The 19,449-nt window shown below is 50.4% G+C and overlaps 1 protein-coding gene across 1 annotated transcript in view; it reads right to left on the bottom strand.

The window, feature by feature from the left end:
- Positions 1-813: 813 nt before the first annotated feature.
- HS6ST1 (heparan sulfate 6-O-sulfotransferase 1) overlaps positions 814-19,449 on the bottom strand; it is a 47,305-nt gene continuing 28,669 nt past the window's right edge. Inside the window, exon 2 of the mRNA XM_037144875.2 lies at positions 814-4,021. Coding sequence (XP_037000770.2) covers positions 3,313-4,021 — 709 coding nt within the window. The 3' untranslated portion in view covers positions 814-3,312. The remainder of the gene's footprint in view (positions 4,022-19,449) is intronic.

Below are 19,449 nucleotides of genomic sequence, written 5' to 3'. Positions count from 1 at the left end.
CCGAAACCAGAGTGGAGAGAACCTCCATCACGGGTTCTTGAAGGAAGAGCAGGCTAAGGGCCCCAATGAAGTATCCCCAGAGGGGTCTTTGTGCAGGCCTCTCCACACTGTGTTCCTTCCTTACAAGACGACTTTGTTACTAAATGGATGCTCCCTCAAGAACCAGATGTCAAAGAGCATTGTCTGTGTTTGGATCTGAGGAAGGGGTTGAAGCTGCAGCCCTGTCTGCCTTCTTCTGCCTCTCCCGTGTATGAGTTCAACTGACCAGGAAGTGGCACTCTCTGGGTATCATCTGTGACCAGGTCCTGGTTTCTGCTCTGCCCTTTGTCCACTCAGCAAGCCTGCCCTTCCCTTTCTGCACACAGCATGGCCACCTGGCCCCTCCCTCCAATTCTCCCATGTACATAGTCGGGACAGATTCCAAATGCAGATTCTGTGAAGGGGAAGAGAAGGTGACCATTTTAGGCCTTGAGGTATGAACCACTTAAAAGCTTAAAATGCAAGCATGTGGTTGCAAGCATGTGGTGTGTGCATTTTTATCATTCTAACACTCAGCTGGGTTCATCATCTCAAGTACTGTGGTTAATGATCAATAAATTATTCTTTATGGCCATGATAATCATGTCTTTTACTTTCACAAAGCATTACTCGGTGAAACCAAGTGTCTTCTCCCTGGGCTGCTGCGAGCGAGGGAAGGCCCTCTGCTCCTGCATCAAGTCCTGTGCTCACAGATGTACATTTTGAAAAATCAAACTGAAGGTCCCTACACACTGGGCAGACTGCTGTCATCACAGACCACAGCACACCCGAGGCTCCATTTCAGGGTTTATTTCATTGGCTAACATTCACGCTTGCCCTAGACAAAAACAATTAGATGATTATAACTTGTTTTCCATCAACTCATTTTTTTGTATGAATAACCAAAAGATTTAACACTTTTTTTTTTAAAAAAGAAGCTATAAATAAATAAAGCTTTAAATGCTCCTGGATTCAAATTAAACAATTCCAGTTCCCCAAAAGTTCACAGACTCGGACAATTCTGTCACCCTGGTTCCTTCCCTGGGAAAGAACACTGCAGGACTGTGTAGAGAGTGAGTGGTTTACTCACTGCATGTTTGCTTCTGTACTCTCAGCCCTGATAAGAGCCCCTGAGTGGGACCCACCCCATGTTATCTGTGGAGCTTGGCCCTTGGCAATGACAGAGACAATGTAGGCACGAGGAAACTTCCTCCCAAAGCAGGTGGCCTCCATGGGACGTGTCAGACTGGAGACCGAAAGGGTAAAGGGGAACTGCCAACTGGCATGTCTCTGGACACCTTATTCTTTGTGCTGCCCCAAGATAGGACTTCTTTCCCGATGCAGCAAAGAAACTTAGGAGAGACCTGTGTTTCCGTGCAACCTGGAACAGGTTGTAAGTTAAAACATCCCAATATATACAGAACAGATCCTACTCTTAGGCTCGCACACACAGGAAACCTAATGCAAGGCCTCAGGCGGAGAGTCATACCCTGGAATTGGCCACCTCTCAAGCTCTCATGAACATGTCCTGCCTGGAGCATGCATGCCCCAAGTGCTGAGCATCAGAGACGACACATACCCTCCTCCTCCACATGTCCTTCACTTCTCTTTAAAAGAGTCATTAAAATGGGTGCTCGTATCCTCAGCATGATGCACCCACTCCTGGGGATGGTCCTGAGTTGGGTTGGCACAGTACCCATCCTGACCTGCTGACTGCTCTGCCTTTGGACTACAAGATGAAGTGGTCAGTGTAAAGAGCTGAAAGGAATAAAGCTAGACAACAAAAGACTAAAGCCACTTTCTGCTGGGCAGCCACCTCATTTGACACCAACTTAGCTTTTCCTGTGCTACAGAAGGTTCCTTGTCCCCCAATCCTCACTCCCTGGTGGGACTGTTGGAGAAGGGAACCACTGGCAGGATCTGCCTGTGAGACCTATGACCTTTACTGCCCTCCTTGAAGCAGGCCTGTGGCCTCTGGACACGTGTCCTTTCTTTTCTGGAGAGAAGGGGCACCTGTCTACCTCAGTGTGGGGCTCACACTCGACTCCTCCAATCTGCAGGGCTGCTGGAAACAGGGCCTGATGAGCTTTGGGGGATGAGGGTGGGGCAGGGAAATGCAAGGAGATCCCAGGTGGGGAGGGCTGTGAATGGATCAGGGGTCATGGAGCCAGCCACCTAGAACCATTTCCTCTAACCCTAGCTGAGAATCTGAAAGTGCTCGCTCCCTTTCCTGGCCATCCAGAATCACCATGGCCTCAAGGTATGGCTCATGGGCAGCAGCTGTGGTCCACCAACAGAAGATTAACTGAACTTTTGTACATGGGAGAGTGGGAGCAGTGGGGTAGGGGCTCTGAATAAATGTGCAAGTGGTGGGCTTAGGGCAGGGCAGTCTACTAACAAGTTCCAGGGGTCATAAAGGAGAACAGGGCAGGGGGGCTGCAGTTCTGATCCCCCTTACTGCCTGAGCTGATCTGACTGGGTTGCACCCCAAAGGCCAGCTCAAACTCAGCCTTCGCACTCCTGGAGGCACTCTCCACGGCCTCCTCAATCTGATAATTTTGGAAGAGGGAGTGGGGATCTAGAAGGGATTCCTATTCTCCTGACCCAAAGCAGGAAGCCAGAGAGAGGAATAAACTTCGCAGAGCCTGGACTAGTCTTCTTGGCTTCAGATGGTAGTCCTGACACTAAAGATGGGCAGGTGCGGAGCTTCATTCCTGACAACACCTCAGAGGGCTGCTGCATTCCCAGGGAGGGGGGACTTCAAACAGATCTGGTGCATTGGGGCCAATGGAGGCTGAGGGGCCACTGGGATCACTTTAGCCTGAGGAACCTCCCACTGGCCTATGTGAAGAGAGTGGGTATGTATGTAGTGGGCATAGAACATACTCCTGGTCTGGCAGGGCTGCTTCCCACTCTCAGCTCCACTGTCTTTTTGTCTTCAAACTTTCAGCTGTTTTGACAGTGAGGTGGGGGCCAGCAGCGCAGGGATGGCACTTGCACCTGACCTGTGCAGCCACAAGAGGGGCATCCTTCAAGAATGTTTTCTTCTGAGCCAGTGGGTGATACAGGCTGGTTTCTCAGACCCCAGGCCTGGGAGAAACCATGAGAACCAGTCCCACTGGGCTAGCACTGACTATCCCTGGTCTTTGTTCAGGATGTACCCGCCCTCTGGTAAGCAGGTCTGAGACTCTTCCTATTGGAGTACTGGGCAGGCAGCCCCTTGTGAGCCATCTGTCTGTCTGACTTCACATCCCCTTCCCTGACTGCCCCTAAGGAGCTCCCCTGGAGCTGCCACTACCACTTCTCGATGATGTGGCTCATGTAATCCTCCGTGGGAACCCGGCCTGGCTCCTCGGTGTCCTCCTGTGGCAGCGCTTCTTTGGCTCGGTGCAGCAGACGCTCCTCACGGCTTCGGAGGCGCTGCTCCCTGCGCTCCAGCTGCCGCTTGTACTGGTAACGCTGCTGGAACAGGTCCTTGGCATAGTCGTAGAGCTGCATGTCTAGGTCATTGAGCTCCTCGATACGCCGGATGGTGTCCTCATCTACCTCCACGCCGCCTGCCCTGGTGCTGTTGTACTGCATGAAGGGTCGGATGAACTTGAGGTTGAACGTCCGCTCGAACAGGTACTGTGTCTTGCGCTGGAACTCTGTCAGGCCAAAGAAGGCCATGCCCCGCAGGTTCTTTTTGGCACTCTCCAGGAGTAGCTGGGCCCGCTTGCCCTCAGGGATGAAGGACAGATTGTAGCAGCCCACCAGGCTCAGGTCAGCCAGCATGCGCACCTGGCGATTGTTGGCCAGGTTGTAGGGGCAGTCCATGAACTCCTGCAGTGTGCAACCAGACCAGTCTGTGCCCTCGTAGCACGATGGTAGCTCCTCAGGTGTGGGTGTGCGCCCGTCACACATATGCAGAGAGGTCTTCCATGTGGCCCCACGTTGCACGTGTCGCCACTCACTCAGGTAGCGGGACACAGGGTCTCGTAGCAGGGTGATGTAGTAGAACTTCCTGCAATGAGATAGGGAGTGGGGTAAGGCGAGGATGCAGAACTTGAGGGGACTGTTGTGGGGTAAAGGAGGAAGAACCCTAAGTCTGACTGGAGTGTCATGGTGTCCTGAAGGGCCCAGCCTTGGTGCCCTCCCGAACGCCCAGGATTTGGTCTCTTCTGGAGGCCTTCCCCCAAACTTCAGGCATGCTCTCCTGCCTGCTCACCCCTGGGGATAAACAACCTGGCTTTCTGGGGATGGAGCAGGGTAACCCTAGAGCCCATGCCACTTAGAACCAGTAGTTTAAAGAGCTGTTCCTAGTGGCAGGCATAGTGCCACCCAAGGGTCTACTCAGCAGAAGTCACTCACTGTCTCAGGCTGCAGGCTATATGGGCCGGCCTGGGTCAGGGCCTCTCACAGGGCAAACCCAACCTCAGGCTCCTGAGAAGCACCAGGAGACGTCCCAGCCCAAATCCCCTGGGGGAGCTATAATTTGTTAATTTGTTCTGTCTCCCAAGAACTGCTACAGTCCCACAGAGCTGAACATCTCTCATGTAGTCACCTCCCCCACCGTACACAAGGAAGAAGTCCTTGTGACAGGAGAAATGACTCAAGGAAAGCTTGGCACCCTGCCCTTCCCCTGTGACAGGCATCGAGCATGATCCATGTTTCTGCAGAGCATGCTGAGTGGCTCCATAGTGCCTGGACACTGAGCTGTGGGGCAACCTCCAGATACTCCTGTGACAGGCCTGGTGTGTGTAGTTCTGCCAGCTATTCTTAGATGCTCTTCCTCTAGGGCTGGCAGAGCTGGCTAACTATGTGTGATGGAGCAGGCCTCAGAACAAGGAGAACCAGGGCCTAGAATGGGCAGCCTGGAATTTCCTTGAGAGTGCCCCTTCTCACTGGGCTGCGCACACCACTTTTGGAGAAAAAGATCCAGGTTGGACCTCCTCTACCCTCAGTACTCACCTGCACATCAATATGAAAGTACACCCACACTGCTGCTCCTCATTAAGGCCCAACAAGAGCACACACCTCGTCTACCAACACTCACACTGCACTCTTGGAAAGCCTTGAGACACAAGGCACCTTGAAGGGTCTGCGGTCTGCTGGCATTGTCCAGATTCGACCAGGAGTAAGGGGCCCTTGAATTGGGCACATCACCAAAAAGGGCAGAGGTGGTGAGGTACCAATGGAGGTTACTCCAGCCTGAGGAGGTTGCATCCAGGAAACTGCAGGGATAGCAGTTTTGAGCACCTCCTTTAAGGGGCTTGCTCCCAAGCCCCCCACCTCTAGCAGGACCCATGCAGCTTGCTGATAATGTCAAAGGGGCATACGGTGACTAGTTCTGCTATGTCAGATTGCTGAGGAAGAGACAGGGCAGCTGTGCGCTACTGGATAGTCCCCCTGGCCTCCATGGATTGGTGCTACACACTAAGGCTGGGCAGAGCAGATCTAGGTGCTACCACTGAGGTGCTTGGACAGGTAAGTGGGACAGGGCTTGGACAGAGGGCATCTGAGGAGCCGAAGGCCCTTTGAAGACTGGGGAAGGGGATCAGAGCTCCTTTCTTAGTAGCAATTAAAGAGAAAGATGGGCATCTCTACTCCTGACTCCTTCCTGAAGCTTGAGTTCTTATGTCTCCTCTCCACTTCAGGTCATGGCTCCACATTTCCAGCTGCTGCCTGGGCAAGGTCAATGAGTGAACCCGAAAGAACTTCCTCACCTATATGCCATGACCTTTCCTAGCCCATATGCCATGTCCTCACCTAGCACTGACCACTTGCTCCTGGCTTCTGCAGCAGCTCATGTTCCAACCCTTCCAGAGGGGATAGCTTATGGCCCACTCAGAACCCCCAGCTCCTGTGGAACACACTTCAGTAGCTCTGGCTGCCCTTGGGAGAGGAACAAAGGTCCACCTGCACAGTCCTAGTCCCTTTTTGACTATTGGAACCTCCTCTCAGCCTTCTCCCTGGCTCCTGGAGACACCCTAAGATCTTTGCATGAGCTGTGACCTCTTTCCTATCTACTTCATCTGCTGACCCTGGCTCACCCTCTAGACCTCAGCCAGTGCTACCTCCCAGGGAAGTCTTGTTCTGCTAACATAGCTCCCTCTTGGACCTCTGTCACAGCCGTGACTTCACAGTGACCTCTGAGCTGATCCTGGGGTAGAGGGTGGATGGGCAAGGAGCTGGCTCCTGTGTGCACACTAAGCAGGGTCATGGTACCTCACTGGGGACAAGACTAAAGAGAGTGAGGGGTTCCAAAACAGAAGGTGTCTCAGGGCAATCTCCTCACACAGCACCTTCAGCCCCTAGTGGAGGATACCAATCCCTGAGAGATCAAACAGGTCCCCAGTGGCTTCAGCACTAGGGTGGGGTGTGTGGCCTCCTCTCTGCAAACCCTGTTTGGGTGGCCTCTGACAGTGAGAAAGCCCTTGGAAGTGGCCACGACAGGGAAGGTCAATTCACACAAGGGCCAATTTCCTAGGGACCAAGTGTAAGATATTTATAAATCCTGACCAAAACAACTTCTAAAGAGGCCAAGACAGACAGGTAGGCAGAGGGAAATAGACAAGGACACTCCTGGAAACACATGCATAAACAAACCCCAAGTATAAGCTGTTGGTATACATCACTGCCAAGTTGTAGGGAAAATGAAGTCAGTCAGGCTCCCTCACCGGGATTTCTGTGGCTTAGTGGTGTTCACGTGGCACTGAGTAAGGGCCTGCACACATAGAATGAAGCTCTGATATATAACTAGGTCAGTATTAGTACCTTGCTGGCTTTGTATGCACTTAGTGTAAGGGAGGTGGGATTTCCTGTGGCTGGACTCATGGCTTATAGCATGCATGGATTGCCCCACACCAGAATACAGGCATGTCAGATATTCCTACGGCTCCATGAATTTTCTTCCAACTGCCCAAATCCTGTGTGAACCTACTTGACCTTGAACACCTGCAAGACAACTGGTATAGTCGACAGGATTTGTCTCAGTATGGTATGGAACCATTTGGATCCCCAGAGAAGGGATTGGAGGGGTGTCCTGCCATCAGTATGTAGTATTCAGTGGCAGGGCTCCTTGTGGCTTGGGTTTCCCCCCACCCCTCAGACTACCCTGATGTTAGTGGCGCACCTGAGACCCTGGCAGGTGAGATCCTGGAGAAGACAAGTGCCTGGGTGGCTGCAGGGATCGTGGGTGTTTCTTACAGTTTTGTGAGCTATGATGGAGACTGCATTTTGCAATGTAGTGAAGGTATGAGAACTCCACTCCATGAGGGAGAGGAGACTGTACTTCAAGAGGCAGTAGTATGAGAGCTCAGAGAGGGACTGAAAGCCTTTGAGCCTCAGGTGTGTCATGGAGAAAGACCTCTGAACAGCAGAGCCATGGCAATCCCCATCCCCATCATAGCAAACAATTTGGAGGAAGAGGTGGAGAAAAGGAACCAAGTTCCCTGTGGGCCCACCCAGTAGTGATACAGAAGAGATCCCAACAGCCTATGGCTCCTGGGGTGAATCTGGCTGGTCCTGACCAGAAGGTTTGAGCACAGAATGTACTGTCCCTATATGCAGGCCAAACTAGTTGATCTGGTGAAGCAGTTTCAGCAGGGACCCAGGGAGCCCTTGGCAGCACGGCTCCTCTGCCATTGGGATTTAGGAGTGGATAGCATCACGTGCACTGGTAATGAGATGGAAAAGTTGGCCTCCATCATGACTCACCTTCCTTTTGCCAGTGGCTGCAAAATAGCTGGTGGAATGGGAGGGGGCAGGGATCTCATTCTCTGTTAGAATGGAGTCATGGCTATGATTTGTATGGTCTGGTTGAATGCAGGAGATGTGCCAGACACTGTTATCGATGGAAGTCCTATGCAGATTTTGTGCAGATTCTATGGGAGTTGGGCATGTGGCGGGTCATGTTTAATCTTAATACTCATTACCCTGACAATGCCCCCCCCCCCTTTTGGATGTCTCATCGCTATTCCGGCCCCATGTTGGGTACTGTATTAATGACATCACCATAATGATGACAAGCCTGGAAGAGGCAGAGTCAGGAGCAGTAAAAGTCTGAATGCCGTCCCGAGCCCTCTCTGCTTCGCAGTCAGGCAGCCCTGTGTGGGTGACCAGGACCCAGATGTGGGTGGATCTTTTGGGGGCTAGAATAGATCAAAATAAAATTAATGGGAAGCCAAAAGCTTACTTAGAACTGTAGAAACAGTTGTGAACTGACCAGTGTTCCCTGCAGCTCCAGAAGAAGGAGGAAAAGGGAAAACCTAGGGATGCGACCCAAGAGGCCTGTCCTGTCCAGTTAGGAGACCACCCGGCTGTGCCAACCCCGAGAGGAAGGAGGAGACAGCCTTTGGCGATTTAAATAGGGATAGGGCCAAGGAACCTGTCTACAGGGGATGAATGGGGACTGGAGGCTGCATGTGGAACTGCCTATCCACTGGTCCCCTACAAATGTCCAGGCAGGTACTGGCTCTAGTAGACACAGGGGCAGAATGTACACTCCTGTATGGAAACCCTGACAAGTTTCTGGGGCCAGTGGTCTCTAATGATGGTTACAGGAGGGCGCAGTGTAGAGATGAAGACTATGAGGCTTTCCCTGAGTATTGGCGATTGCCCCCCCACCTCCCCCACCCCGTGAATATACTGTTTATGTGTCCCCTATTACTGAATATATCCTGGGCATTGATGCGCTCCAAGGATTATGGCTGTAAACCAGTGCGGGAGAGTTCTGCCTGAGAGTTTGAGTGGGAAAAGCCATTGTGTAGGGGCTTGCTGAGCATCCCCCGTTCAGCTGCCACCCCCATGACTGGTGATGGTGGTGAAGCAGTACCAGCTGCCCAGGGGCCATGTGGAGGTCACAGCAACTATAGGTGAGCTGGAAAAGGTAAGGATAATTAGGGCTGTCCACAGTCCCCTCAACTATCCCATATAGCCAGTGCAGAAGCCAGATGACATGTAGAGAATGACAGTAGATTACCAGGAGCTGATAAGGCTGTTTCCCCAGTACACGCCCCTCTGTGACAGACTTGATGGACTGGTTAACTAATGAGCTAAGAACATACCACTTCGTGACTGATCTAGCAAATGCCTTTTTCTCCATTGATATTTCTCCAGTCAGTCAAGATCAGGTTGCCTTCACATGGGAAGGCTGATAATGGACCTCTACAGAGCTTCCTCAAGGGTATTTGCACAGCCTGACCATCTGTCACAGGCTTGTAGCAGAAGACCTGGCTAAGTGGCCAGGGTCTGCAGCAGTGTGCCTTTTCTACTATATTGATGTTTTGCTAACGAGTGATTCTCTTGCAGAATTAAAAAAGGCAGTGCTGCAAGTGTTTCCTGTGGGAACTACCAGGCAGGTGGTGCAGCTATGAGTACTGCTGACCTGGTGGCAGGCTGACATGATTAGACTTCTACCTAGTTCAGAGGGGTATAAGTATGCAATCACATGTGTGGACATGGCCACTGGACTCTTGGCCGCATACCTTGCACACCACCTGCATCAAAAAGCAGTGATCCCTGTGGTGGAGCACTTATGCACGCTTAATCACTGAAAGTGATCAAGGAATACATTTTACCAGGGCCTTGGTGCAACAATGGGCCCCAAGCATGCAGACTGACTGGAAGTTCCATGTGGCCTATCACCCCCAAGCTGCCAGGATGACTGAATGGGATAATGGCTTATTAAAGCATGGCCTGTGAGCCACAGCTGCCACCCCTACATTTGGGGACTAGATGAAACACTTATGGATTATCCTCCAAACTCTAAATGAGAGGAGTCAGAGGGGAGACCCAGCTGCAGTGGAAGCATTACTCTACCAGACTGTAGCTCCAATTCAGCTACAAGTACAGACTAGGGATGCTTTGCTAAAACCAGGCATGGGGAAACAAGGAAGCATTCTGTTGCCTGTACCCGAGGGCTGGAGCAAGGATAAATGGCCACTTGGACATGGCTTTGGGAGATAAAGGACCCCCACATGTGTTGGGTGGCTCCTGTTGCCCCTTGGGGACAAGAGGTGGAGATAAACTTGCAAACAGTGTTCTGGATGACTGGGACACGGCCCCCACAATTGCAGGTAACATACTTATAGGGCCAGCAGACCATGAAACACTGCTTTGTGGCTCTTTTGTGATATCTCTGTGGCCCATTATGAGCTCTCCACTCTGACTGCAAGTAGTTGCTGAACCTCCAGTCAAGGCGCAAAAGGTATGGTATTTGTGCCCAGGGCGGCTCCCTCTGCCAGCCACTATCTTGGCAACTGATCAGAAACTTGCCTGTATATTGCCTGAAGGTCGTGCTTTCCCATCGTTGTTTCCAATAAATGCTTTGTCTTTTTTCTCTGAGAGTACAAACTAACGCCCTAGTTGACTGGGTACCTACCTATGCCTCAGTGGCTAACCAATCAGTGTGCTGGATCTGCAGTAAAATCCCCTTTAGTATGGCTGTTCGCCTCCATGATGTATCTCTCCGGCTTTCACTTCTGGATGGACTTGGTTACAATACCAGTGGAACAGTGCACAGTCCTTGTGGAATGTAACCTAGACCAGTATCTACACTGTGGCAGAGCAGTAGTTATACCCAGACCTGGCCGTTAGTTGGCTACTTCACATGGTACGACTTGGGGTGGCTCATGGCTGAGGCCATGGAGTTGGCTGGACCAGCCCCTCTCTGTATTGAGAACCTCAAAGGACAAGCCCTAGTGGGCTGGACTCCAATAGGTCTGTGCCAGAAGCATACTCTTAAGCATTACTGGGAGGTGTGAGATAATGCATGGGCTGCAGTTTCCAGTGGGGACCTCTGGGTGTGTAGTACACATGGGTGGCCTTACTTGCCCAGAAACTGGACTGTGGTACCTGGAAGTGGCCTTATTTGCCTGCCCAAGTTCAGAAAACTCTCATGATTTGGCCAACTGGGAAGTGTTTAGGGTGTGACACCAGGTAAAGCGTACCCCCTGGTGGTACTACCCATTTGCCATTTTTTTCTCCTCAAACTGCTTCTATTGTCACTGAGGCTGAGAAAACTGCTTTGGCTTTGCACACTGCTTGTGCACTGAATGTAACACATGAGTACTTGAGCCTCTTAAATGAGGAAGTGTATCAACTGAGGAAACTTGCCCTACAAAACAGCATTGACTTGGACATGCTCACTGCATGTCCAAGAAGGCATGTCAGAAGGTGGGGTATGTGCCCTAGTTGGGGCTGAATGCTGTGTATACCTTCCAGATGTCTGTAGCGATGTTAGCCAAGCTCTACGGGGATTAGCTTCAGAGACCCATACATCCTATTGAACGCCTGACAGGTGATCCAGTGCTTGTGTTTTGGTTGTGTGCTGTTGCAGCTTGTATTGCTGTTGTGGCATTTGGGTGCAGGGCCCTGCCATTCTCACAAGGACCCTCACAGAGGACACCCTTGCATAGATTGTATGATGAGGAACCCTAAAGGGGTGGGATGTAGGGAAAATGGAATCAGTCAGGCTTCCTCATCCACATGTCCAGGTGACTGTGGCTTAGCAGTGTTCATGGGGGAAGAATCCAATATGGAAGATGGGGGGTGGGTACGGCAGGGGAGAGTAATGGGGGGAAAAAGGGGACAACTGTAATTGAACAACAAAAAAATGAAGTATATTACTAGGCTCAGAAGTAAACAGTTTAGAGACATTACAATGCAAAGTGATTAATGACTTATTAAAAACTTGAGGTTTACCTCTACTTGGATGGATTATATATGGAGAAGTTGGGGTAAGGGCATTTGGAACATTTAATCTTTATCTACCAAAATAGAGTAAACAGGTAATGTTTAAATCAATACATCAGGAAAGAGCAGTGTAAGTTATTTAGAAATATGGCGGTAAATACATGAAGAATATTGAAAGGAGCAGCAAGTGGTTCTTTGAGTTGGTTGCAAAAGGAGATCTGCGGGCTTTTACCATAGGCCTCTTAGAACTATTTATTTGTCTTTAAGTATGTGCATAAATAAACTGAAATAATTAAAATGGTAAGAAAACTGGCCAAAAAACAGATGCAAAAAATGCTCTACTTCAATAGTTATTAAGGAAATGGTCAGAATGTGATACCCACTAAAGTTACAGAAGAGAAGGGGGTGATGCCAACTTTTGACAGCTGCTCATGGGTATGAAATGGAGACAGTGTTATGGGTGTCTTCCTGGCAAGTTGATGGCATGCATCCAGGGAACCCTGTCTGTGTGCATTGGGAGATGTGGACACGACTGCAGTGCACTGTGGTGACTGCCCCACGGCCTGCCACAGGAGCATGTGCACACTAATGGTGGCACAGCCCTCCAATGGAACACCACTCAACAATAAAAATCAACAAACTATAGCTACTCACAACAACTTGGGTGAATTTGATGACAAAAATGTGGCAGAGAAAAAAAGCAAATTAAGAAAATTTAATAAACTATAATTGTATCAAGCTTCCAAAAATATACAAAGAAAATACTATTTAGTGATATATACATATATATTGAAATTATTTTTTAAATAGGTGATGAGGTGATAGACACTAATATTCAAGCTGGAGGTCAGCCTGACAAGTTGCAGGGTGGGGAAGTTCAGGTGGCTTCCATAGTGTCAATTATGTCCTCATTCTTAAGGCAGACAGTGAGAGTACAGGCATATGTTCACAATTTATTTCTTATGTTCATCATGCAAGTTTCTTTCATGTGTCCCAAACACTTCGTGATAAGCAGAACAGTATCTAAAAGTGTTACAAACAAAACCAAGATTCTCTAGGGCAGCGTGAGAGGCTCTAATAAGCCTTGCAGGGTGAACCAGTCTTCTTGCCAAACCAGTTTGGTTCCCCAAATTGCAAGTGATCCCCCTACCTCTGCTCTGATGCCCACTCTGTTTACAATACCACCTCCCACCTCTGGTGCCTGCCAGCTCCAGGCATCTTCAGCCCTTCCTTCATTCCCCTCTCTACCTTCCCATTACACCTTGTTAAAATAGAGAGTCCACACAGGATGTAGGATAACTGTGCAAGTCACCTTTGGGGACTGGGAGGAGAGCCAGTTTTCTGGGTCAGGGCTCCCCTGTGGCTTGTGAATCAACGATGCACTAATTGAGCTAGCTGCTGGGTGGCTTCTCCAGGCAGAAATCACAGTTCTTCACAAGCCTGAGCATCAGCTGGTTGTTGCTTCCATCCCATTCAGGAGTGCCTTGTGGGTAGAAACAGGGCCACGTCCACCCCTGGGGCTCCCTCCACTGCTGCCAATCTTACTGCACGGGGCCAGAGACGCTGTTTAGTGACTTGGATGACAAATTATACTTTTAGAATGAAAAGTTCTGCCACTTTCTGTGAGCACAGCCCTAAATCCCATGTCAAGTGCACCCACTGCTGACCCTTCTTCCAAGAGCCCAGGACTCTGGCCAGAAACAAGACTTTAACCTGGTTCTAACCGTGGGAGGTCCAGGGCTGGGTGGGTGCACAGTTCCATGACAGGTGAAGAACTTGACCAGTAATTCCACTGCAGGAGGGACTTTGCCCTAAGAAGGGATGAGATGTGGCCACCACAGAATGCTGGCTGAGTGTTAGCCTTTAGTGACTGACATGGAAATAAAGCAGGAGGCAGATCACAGACACACTGCAGACTCTGCAGCCAAGGGCAGAGATGCCTCCAAGACTGAAGGCAGGATAAGGGCCTGTACCTGTCTGTGAGGTGACCAGTGCCCTGCAGGAATGTGCTATTTAATGGCTATTTTAGAATGGCAAGATTACAGACTTTTCCCCAATATTTTATTTAAAAAGATTTCAAACTTGGAGAAAAGTTAAAATTTCAGTGAACACCATGTCCCAAAATGAGTAATTTTGACATTTTTCTTTAAATATTTCTATACTGTCTGCAATAAGCATATATTATTTAAATAACTAAGATAAATAAAGGTTATGAAACATCCCTGTTGCCTGGAATAAAGTGTTGGGTATAAAGAGGCCATGAGGAAGGCCAAATCACACACTTTATGTTCATTTGTCTTCTATGACAAAACACCAGCAGTGGCACCTTACAGGGCTGCACTCCTACTAACCTATTACCTCCTGCCCCAGGAGGCCCTAACCTCAGATCCCCTAACAAAGGTGATTTTTTTCTACCAATAGGTGGGTGAGGACACTGTTGTTTAAAATCAGAATTATAGTCATTCTTCTTTGTAGAGAAGACAAATAATACATCACAAAGCAGCCCGTGGGGGCTGGCTTTGGGGCAGCAAGAATGTGGGCTACCTTCTCCCCCAAGATGAGTTCTAGAGGTCCCAGTGTGGCAAGAGAAGCTCTGTGAAATGTACTCGGGCCCCTTCCACTCAACTATGTCCTTTGATCTTCCAGGCCAGAAATCCTTTCATGAGGACAAGGTCCACACTGTAATGCCAGAATCCAGATGGTAGATGTTAACGCTGCACCATGAAAGGCATCTGCAAATTCAGAGGATGCACAGTCCTTGCCATGGGGTGTTCCAGTGTGCCAGAGCATGAGGGCTGGTGTGGCTGATGTTCTGGTCTCTCCCCAAGGCCTGGGCCCCACCTCATAGGAAGGAAATGACAACCTTAGTAGGTGACCCAAGACAAGAGCCATGGTATGACCAGCCTTGGTTAGGTTGTGTCGGGCTTCATCAGTGCTGCCTGTTGCCCACACCAAGCTCCTGGCTCCAGAAAGAGCTGCATGTGGTCAGATCAGTTCTGGGGGATGTGGTTTCACACCATGAAACAACCCAGCACTGAGTCCAGATGGGGATTCAGTATCTTAGAAGACATGCAAACCTGACTTTAGCTACAATTCCCACTGTGAGAAGCAGCTGAGTGGCTAGCTGTCTCCTCCTCCTTCCTGTGACAAGAAGCCTGTAGGCACAGATCTCCAGGGCAAGGGTCCAGCCACTGTCAACCATGTCACCTGCCCTCTATGACCAGGATCCTCAAATGTATCACTAAGAGAGCCTAGCTGAGGGAGTGGCACAGATGAAGGCAGAGGCTGTAGGAGAGTGAGCAAGCACCTGATAGAGTGAACAGATTCCTCACTGGTGCCGGCAATCACACCCTCCCTGCACCAGACTCAGTGTTATGGGAGTTGTCCTGCTCAGCCCCAAAGCGTGGTGCTTCCCCAGTACCTGCACCACGCAGGAAAACGAGATCCTCGGAGAGCCTCCTCTCCAGATGCATTGTAAAAAATGCTGGTCTAAGGCTGTCCTTTCCTGGGCAACAAAGACAGCAGAGCAGTTGTGAACTCAGACATTATGTTGGTGGATTAACTGGTTGTTTCCAAATATGTCTAGGTTGGGACAGCAGCCCCGTAACTCTGGTGGTCAACTGCCATGTGTTCAAAGGCCTGGCCAGCTCCTCCTAGAGTGCCCCCTTCTCCTCAGCACTCCCAGAGAAGGTAGAGCCTAAAATTGACACAACCTTGGCAGAACCGAATAGAATGGAAGCTTTGGGGGTGGGTGAACACTAATCAATCCTGTGACTGCTCCTTGATCACTGAGTGACTGTCCCATCTGGAGAACCAAATGGCTGGCTGAAGACCACCTGTGGGGATGTCCTTTGAACCAGGGCTGCTGAAGCCCATCCCGAGCACTAAACCCTCTAGCAGGGAAAGAGGTGCAGGGCCACCATGCATGGGTCCTGTCATCCTACCTATACAAACAAGGGGGTACACTTGGGGTAGGGCTGGTGCTTGGCTGACCTTACAACCTTGCTTACTGCCCAGTGCACCTCCAGCAAAGTTGGGAGGGCTTCCTTGGCTCACTGAGTGAGCTGAACTCTCACCAACAGTGGGAACAGAGAGAGTCTAGCTATCGGGAATAGGGCTCATGTGGGCACACAGGTAATGCCACAGGTTTAGGAATTAGCATGGAAGTGAGGAGGAGAAGCCCAGGAGATATTCTGTAGCCAGGTGTGTGGCTGTGTGACTAAGTTTGGCCATCGGGATGTCCTTACAGACACCTCTTTCCCATTCTCCTCTTGTTGGCTAGATTGTGGATGTGACTACAGAGTAGCAGGAGTCATCTTGGACGATGAGGCAGAAGCCCTGCCCTTTGGGGATGGTTGGGCAAGAGAAAGAGCCTGGGTTCCTGTGGCTGCACCACTAGCCTGGCCCATTTACGTAGGGTCCTTTTTAAAGGGAGGGGAGTAAACTGCATCCTATTTAGGTCTCTGAACCTAATCCAGGACCAACACACTGAAGACTGGGTCATGATCGGGGGATGAGCTCCTAGTGTGGGTCAGCCAGGTCTGGGGTGGGGACTAAGGTAATAAGGGCTCAATAATAACTGAAATAATTTAGTGAACCCTTAGTGCTCTACCCTGGTCATCTTTGACACTAATATATGCCCTGTAGGAAAGAAATACTCCCACTTACAGATGAGGAAACCATATGCAGAGGTCAGATAGCCAAACTGGCCACAGAGCTGGCTGGTGGCAGTCCTGGGGTTGGATCCAGGTCCACCAGGACCCAGAATGTACCTGCCAGATGAGAACTGCTTAGCCATAGCCCCTAGAAGACACAACAATCCATTGCCTGGCAAAGTTGCCCCTGGCTATCTACCTGCTGACTACTCACCAAACCACAACAAACTGTGAACACAACTAATGTTCCATTCCCTTTAAACTACAGTGAGTTAGTTAAGGGTCAGAGGACTCTGCGTAAGAAAAACTTGTCCAGCCCTGGCTGGTGTAGCTCAGTGGATTGAGCGCTGGCCTGCAAGCCAAAGAATCACGGTTCGATTCCCAGTCGGGGCACATGCCTGGGCTGCAGGACAGTTCCCAGCGGGGGACATGTGAGAAGCAACCATACATTGATGTTTCTCTCCCTCTCTCCTTTCCTTCCCCTCTAAAGATAAATAAATAAAATCTTAAAAAAAAAAAAAGAGAAAAACTTGTCCAAGTCCAGACTTGTGGTGAGGACACAGCAACACTGAACTAAACCACTGTACCTCACAACTGTGACTGTCCTGTGACTCTCCTCCTCCCTGACAAAAGTGTCTATCATGAGAGCAATCCAAACCAGGTGGGACCCTGCTGTGGGACGCTGGGCAGACTTCCTGGACGGGTTGGTGTGGCCCCAGCATGCTGGATGCTCCTTGCCCCGGGAGCCAAGCCCTTGTTGTTAAGAGGGGCTGTCTGACCAGGGGGGCACAGGTCCTAGGGACAGGGACTTCCAGCAAGCTCCCAATAGCAGAAGACCCCTCCTTAAGCATCTGCTGCCTGTATACCTCTCACCAGGCTAGATTCTGCCTTGAGGTTTATATACTGTTTATGCACATGAGTGCCTCTGGCTATCAACGATTTCCCAGTGCTGGCTCAGCCTGGGCCTTTCTCCACAGGGAGGATGGTGCTGGGAGATGAGAGCCCTGATCCCCTTCCCTAGGCCAGCATGGACACATAGAAGTTGTCTGCCCCCAAAATAGCTATTTGGGTGAGGAGGATGAGGATATAAGGGAGACGGCAGGGGAGGAAGTGGAAGCTCTCTGTGTCCTATGATTTGACTTGAGATTCATCATCAGACTCTGCCAATGTTCCCCAACCCCATGTGGTCTGGAGTGAGTCATGGACCCCTCTGAACCTCAGCTACCACCTCCTATACTTCCCAGGTCCCTGCATGACTTTGGTAAAATAGTGTACGTAAAAAGCATCACAGCCTAGATGGTCCACAAAGCTAAGAATCTCAGCTGATCTGAGGCAAGGAGCCCTGGGCAGGTACAGAAAGTGTGAACCAGTGACCTTATCTCTCTGCCTCAGGACCCCGCACGCTGTCCAGGGCTCCACCGTCCCCTGCCGTCACACTTACCCTTTCCTCCTTCACAGGAGTTCTGGCTGTACAGGAAGGCACAGCCCTGCCCTCCTGCAGCATCAGGAAAGGCTGGGGTGTGGCCAGAAAACACCCCATAAGTGCCAGGAGTAAAAGGTCAAGATTTAGGGTCAGGTAGGGCTTCTGAAGTGTGACTTCAGAGCTGACACCTGAAGGGATAGCAAAGACCATGAAGGGGGAGGCGACAAAATAGAGACTGCACTTCATCCAAGTGCAAGAAGAAAGGAACAAGGAGTTCTAGTAGAGAAAGGACCTTGTTATTAAATAGTGGGAAAATGAACTTTCTGTCCTTGTTTCAAAACTCCAAATTGTTGGAAAAATATGAAGAAAAACAAGTTTTATTAGTTTAGGCTCAGAATACACCTCAACAGTCCTCTTTCTCCTTCTCTGACAGTGTCTATGGTTCTGTAGGCAGATGAAAATGTCAATTTACAAAAAAGGCTACCAAAGTTTTAGGAAAAGAGAGCAGGCTACCTCACCCTCTGGTTCCACTGCAGAGGATCTGGGGCACTGCCTGGGCCCCTGTTTAGGGGATGGCAGAAAGGTCCCTGGGGCAGGTGGCCCCTCTGAGTTTACTCCAGAGTCCTGAAGCCCCTACTTTCTTCCTCAGGACAAGTGATAAGGAAGTGGGGCCCCATGTCTGTGAGACTTCTGAGGTTTTAATCTACCCCCAAGGTCCTAGACATTCATGATCCCTTTGGACCCTCACAAGGAGACCCATGGGACAGGGGCTGACTTAACTCTTGGAGGTAGACCACACTCCTACCGAGGCACACATGGGAAGGAAGAGTGCAGACCAGGGCTGGGTACTCGGGTAGAGCCCTTTAGGGGTAGAGCATTTGAACATGGTCACAGATTGGCTCTGATAGGCCTCTGGCCAGGCCTCCCTCCTGGCTCCAGCCTGTAAACTGATCACTCTCCATTCTTGACCACCTGCAAGAGCATCTCAGAGACATGCCCAAGACCTGGGGCTCAGGGTGTTCTACCCAGGAATGCGCAGGTGAGGTCACCTTCTTCAGAGACCCACTTCCCAGCTACATGCACTGTGAGATGTCCTCTACAATGAGGAAAGGACTTCTGGTGGTTTGCTGGAGGCCTGCCTACTGTCCTCAAACTTACCACAGCTTGGGTCAGCCCAAGCCCTAAACTCCTAACCAAGCATCAGAAATGGTGCTCAGCTAGGAACTCTGGACAAGAGGAGTACCTCCTCACAAACCACCCTGTGTCTTATTCTATTAAGCTCCTCCCTGTTGCTCTGGGCTAGCAGGCACTGTCCAGGAAGCCCAGCCAGGCCCTGAAGGGCCTCATAGCACTGCTCACCTGTGTACAATGGCTGCCCATTTATATTTCACGCCCATCTAACACTTTCTGGCTCCTGACACCCAGCAGGAGAGACTTCACTTCCATCTGAAAACACAGTGCCATCTCAAGGTAAAAGAGAGGCTGTGCTCTGCTGCACCCCTGAGTGGGGCCATGTGTTTGTGATTTGGCAGAGACCAGAGCCTTGGTCTCCTCTTGTCATCTGCTTGAATCCTGGCCAAGAGCCTTCAGGCTCACTCTTTCTGCCTCCCGGCCTTTGCTGAGGCTTTCCCCCCAAATCCTCCAGGTTCCCCACCTTGTAACTGCAGACCTGCCACA

This window comes from Artibeus jamaicensis, unplaced genomic scaffold (assembly GCF_021234435.1).
Source record: "Artibeus jamaicensis isolate MK-2021 breed Jamaican fruit bat unplaced genomic scaffold, CSHL_Jam_final contig_469, whole genome shotgun sequence".
NCBI classification, from domain to species: domain Eukaryota; kingdom Metazoa; phylum Chordata; class Mammalia; order Chiroptera; family Phyllostomidae; genus Artibeus; species Artibeus jamaicensis.
This window is presented reverse-complemented; position numbering and strand designations above follow the sequence as displayed.